The sequence below is a fragment of the Arachis ipaensis genome, chromosome B03, assembly GCF_000816755.2.
Source record: "Arachis ipaensis cultivar K30076 chromosome B03, Araip1.1, whole genome shotgun sequence".
Lineage (NCBI taxonomy): Eukaryota > Viridiplantae > Streptophyta > Magnoliopsida > Fabales > Fabaceae > Arachis > Arachis ipaensis.
Genome location: NC_029787.2, coordinates 23,397,519 through 23,402,217, shown reverse-complemented (window position 1 = coordinate 23,402,217; position 4,699 = coordinate 23,397,519). Strand labels below are relative to the sequence as shown.

At 31.8% G+C, this 4,699-nt stretch overlaps 1 protein-coding gene across 1 annotated transcript; it reads left to right on the top strand.

Moving 5' to 3' along the window:
• Window positions 1,389-2,395, top strand: LOC107632595 (uric acid degradation bifunctional protein TTL-like). Its single transcript, XM_016336261.1, has 4 exons — window positions 1,389-1,547; window positions 1,663-1,749; window positions 2,005-2,131; window positions 2,283-2,395. The coding sequence occupies exons 1-4, from the start codon at window positions 1,389-1,391 to the stop codon at window positions 2,393-2,395; spliced, it is 486 nt and encodes a 161-aa protein (XP_016191747.1).

Below are 4,699 nucleotides of genomic sequence, written 5' to 3'. Positions count from 1 at the left end.
CAAGACACATAGGAAATCCTAATTCTCTTAATTTGTTTAACTATGGCTAAAGCAATTGCATATTCTTCCTTCTTAAGGTAAACGTTTAATGTTTTGTATCTATGTCCTCGATAGCTTGCTCCCATTAGTGCACCTGTCTTTTCACCTCAACTGTATTGCTTCGTACTGCATCGTTCCTGAAGATGGTACGAAGAGAGGGGTGAGAAACAAAAGTTTCTCAGTAGTTTATCTATATGGTGTCATCGTATCCATCCCCAGCCATTCCGAGTTTTAAAATAAAAATAGTGATGATGCAATGTTGTTCAATTATTATTTTCAAAAGTCTTGATTAGTCGGAGTGGTGTGACTTTTAGATGCTTCTCATTTACTTATGTCATGACATGTGTAATGCATACAAAATGCCTATAGCGTTAAAACATATAAAGGTAACTCATAAACCTTGGTATGATGTTCTCATAGGCCATAAAACAAGACGAAATAAATAATAAATAAGAGAAGAATAGTAACATTGCCATAGATAAGTCAAACAGAATAGATCTGAATAAAATAAAGATCTTAAATAATATCATACATCATACAAAAAGGAACTTTGGAAAAAGAAGGATCTTTAAATGCAATAATAAACATAATCATAAATAAAAAAAAAAAGATAAAAGAAGAACAATCATAATCACTCTTTTCATTGTACTTTTCATTACTTTTTCTCGTAACTTTTATGGAAGGTATTGAGCTCAAACCGGTATAAAAGGTGGGAGTCCCCTTCCCTTACAGAAGGTTCTTATCCCAAATGTTTTGGCAATCACCTTCCCTTACCGAAGGATCATATTGATATCTTGTCTTTGGGGTCTCCTTCCCTTACCGAAGGATCATTCCCTCAGTTCAATTTACAATCAAGGTTATTTAGACATACACAGTTGACAAGAGATGATGATATAGAAGACCCTGCCGACAATGCATCTGAAAATATCGACGAGGTTGCATAATGGAAGCAGGATTAAAGTTAATGATTGTTAACAAGGGTCTTTTTATAATTAATGTGTTTAATAATGTTAATGGTGTATGTAGTTTGATAGTTATATCACGATTGGTAGTTTCAAAATTCAATTAAATCTTTACTAAATTGTTGGTTTTAATAAATAAAAGTCGTGTCCTATTTTTTATATGATTTTTTTTAGAAATAGTTAGCTTACAATGAAGTATTAATTTCGTTATTATTGTTGATGTTCTTAATATCGTTGTTATGATAATCATGCTATCTATTTGTTATAATCGACGCTAAAATTGTTATCAGTAATAAATATTAGAGAACGTAAAATAATTGCTTAACATGGAAAATGAAAACGGAAGACTTTTCATCATGCTGTGCAAGCACAACATTCACGAAAGCGATGGCTATGGTCTCTCTATTCTCTTCATTGGAATATGCAATTTCTGTTGCTAGAGACATATGGTTTCATAAAGTGAATGTTAGGTGTTGGTTGGAGGCTATATCAGGACACTCTTGTTTCAACCAATACTTGGATACGGCTAACGAATCTATCATGCAGGTTTGTTTATCAAGCATACCCTATTAAACTTGTCTTAAACTATATTTGATTAGTACATATTTTAAGTTGTCATATGCGAACATACTTGCTGCAATAATATTTGCTTTATGAATAGGGATCAATGTATGAGAAGAAATTTGGATATATTTTTATGATATATGCATTTGGGAAGAGCTCTAAAGACATACTCGCTGAATTAAAGGTAAAAAAAATCAAAAATGCTATTTGTACACTAAAATCAGCCACCAATGTATTTGTATATAAATATATGTGTGGTTTAATTTATTTTCAATGTGTATTTGTATTTCAGCATGTATTTTATATTGGTGGCTAATTTTAGTGGCTGATTTTGGTGTAGACGTATCATAACTAAAAAAATATATATAACATAGAAAGTTCATCATAAAGAAACAGTGTTTTACAAAAAGGATGATGAACTATATTTTTTATTATATAGATGCGCTTTACAAACAAGCATGCGATTGAGTTGGATATTGCATCACATGAGGAAATAAAATTTATAGAATTACCCATTACAGAGATCCTTTCAGAGAAATCTGCCCAAACTATCAACAAGGGAGATGGTAATCATTGTTTATTTTTATTTACTTTTGAAACTTGTCTTACCATATTAACGTACCTATTTTTTTTTTCTAATTTACCATCTAATGACTTGGGGATTGTTGGTTTCATCTAATTATACTAAGATTTTTGTATGCGGGTTGATAATTTTAGTGTTAGCTGAATATTCAGGCGAAATAGTTAATGACAGTCTAGATGTGGCAAAGACTGATTTAGAAGACAATTTAGATGATATCTCCTCTGTTGGAATTGACATCTCTATGTAGTTTGATCTGAATAAGGTTCCGGAAGAAGACAATAAAACTTTAGATGACCAACAAAGAGAAGATGACGTATACGTTGCAAAAGGGGTTTCAATCTGAACAAAAAACTATGGTTGGAAAATGACATATTAGATCCTCTATCACGTGAAGCCAATAGATTCTTGACAGAATATTTTTTGCCAGGTCAATACGATGTTGAAGAGAAAATTTGACCTTTTATTTTAAGACTTACATTATTTCCCTTAATTTAATAGTTTGGGTTGCGGTATTACATATTTCACTACTTTAAGAATTTATTGATTGAGAAAAGCTCTGCATACAAGTCATTAGGGCTTGTATGCTTTACAAGTTAATTAACGAATAAACCCTCCAAAACGCGATGCAAGGTACGTTCTTCTTCTTCTTCCTCTTCCTCTTCTTCTTCTTCTTTTCTTTCGTTTCTTGCCTTCTCTTTCTCCTCCTTCTTCTTCTTACTGCACATTCTTCTTCCTCTTCTCTTTCGTTTCTTGCTTTCTCTTTCTTGTTCTTCTTCTTCTTGCACGTTCTTCTTCCTCTTCCTCTTCTTCTTCTTTTTTCTCGTTTCTTCCCTTCTCTTTCTCCTTCTTCTTCTTCTTGCTACACGTTCTTCTTCCTCTTTCTGTTCTTCTTTTTCATTTACGTGCTTTTCTCTCTGTTTTCTTTCTTCGTTATTCTCGATTTTCATTGTTTTTTTACATCAAGCTCTGAAATCGTTTTTGAAGAAGAAGAAGTAGCAGAAGATGAGGAGGAGAAAGAGAAAGAGTTCTGAAATATGCATGAGGTGTACTTCAACGAATTTTGGATGTATTTCTTAAATCCTTTAGGTGTATTTTTGTAATCCTTTGGGTGTATTTCTGTAATCCTTTGGGTGTATTTTTATAATCGTTTGGGTGAATTTCTGCAATCCTTTGGGTGTATTTCTGTAATCGTTTTGGTGTATTTCTGCAATCCTTTGGGTGTATTTCTATAATCGTTTGGGTGAATTCCTGTAACCATTTGGGTGTATTTCTGTAATCGTTTGGGTGTATCACAGAAATACACCCAAAAGATTACAGAAATACACCCAAAGGATTTAAGAAATACACCCAAAATAGGGGGAGACAGTATATTTCTTCTTGAAATTTTTTAATGTTTTGCTGGTTAAGGATGAGGCATATGACAGAGACAATCTAGAAGAAAAACCTAGAAGAACAGTAAAATAGTACTTTGAATAATGTTTCTTCCTTTTTTCTGGTGATTTTTTATGGAGATTTGTATCTTTTCTTCTTGATTTCTTCTACTCTTCGCGAAGAGTTGGAACGTTTCTGCAGAATTGTAGTAGTTTGTTTTGAATCTTGATGGTTTGCGTTTTGATTGAGGAAGAAGAGGAAGAGTGAACGTGGGTGGAAAGAGCGCGTGTTTTTTTTTTATGGTTTGCGTTTTGATTGAGGAAGAAGACGAAGAGTAAATGTGTTGTTGAATGAGCGCGTGTTTTTTTCTTAGACTTGGAGCAACTTGTATAACTTGTAAGCCAAAAAGGCTTGTATGTGTAGCAGGCCTCTATGATTTAGGTTTAGTAAGGTATAACTTCGAAGAAGCCTACTATTAATGTATGCTCAATTGAAATTAGCATTAATTTATACATATTTTATATATTTCTTTTAGATTTATACTTGAATGCAAACTTAAAAAATCTTATAGTAAACGAGAAAATTTAATTTATAAATTTGTTCACGTGATTAAATAAATATATTTTTAAATTGATTAATTTTTTTACGTAAAATAAATCCAAAAATAGTGTTACGGTTTAAATAACAGCGACTCAAACATATTTGTCAAAATAAACTTATTAGAATGTATCAAAAATTAAAATACGGCCAAACTCAAATTAATTACTAATAAAAAATTCTAATTTTATGAAATATAACATTTTTCTATTACAACAATGAAGAAATTAGTAAGAACTTAAGTAATTTATACTCTGTTTGTCTTCAAAAAGAGACTACATCGAAATATTAAAGTTGAGGTTTTTAACAAAAATTGCGGCGGTTGGGATGAAACCGCCGCTAAAAGTAAATATTGAATCAGCAACTATTTTTTCACAATCAGGTTAATTTAGCGGCGATTAGAGCATAACTGCCGCTAAAAGGCAAACGAATAACAACGCCACACCTAGCCGCCGCATGGCCCGACCTCTTATAAAATAGACTCAAATTTAAATTATTATAAAGTTTTAATATGTTAATAGGTCAGATCTTACTAATTAGTCTTATTGGCCTATCAAACTTGTTTGGACATGTTAATACATAA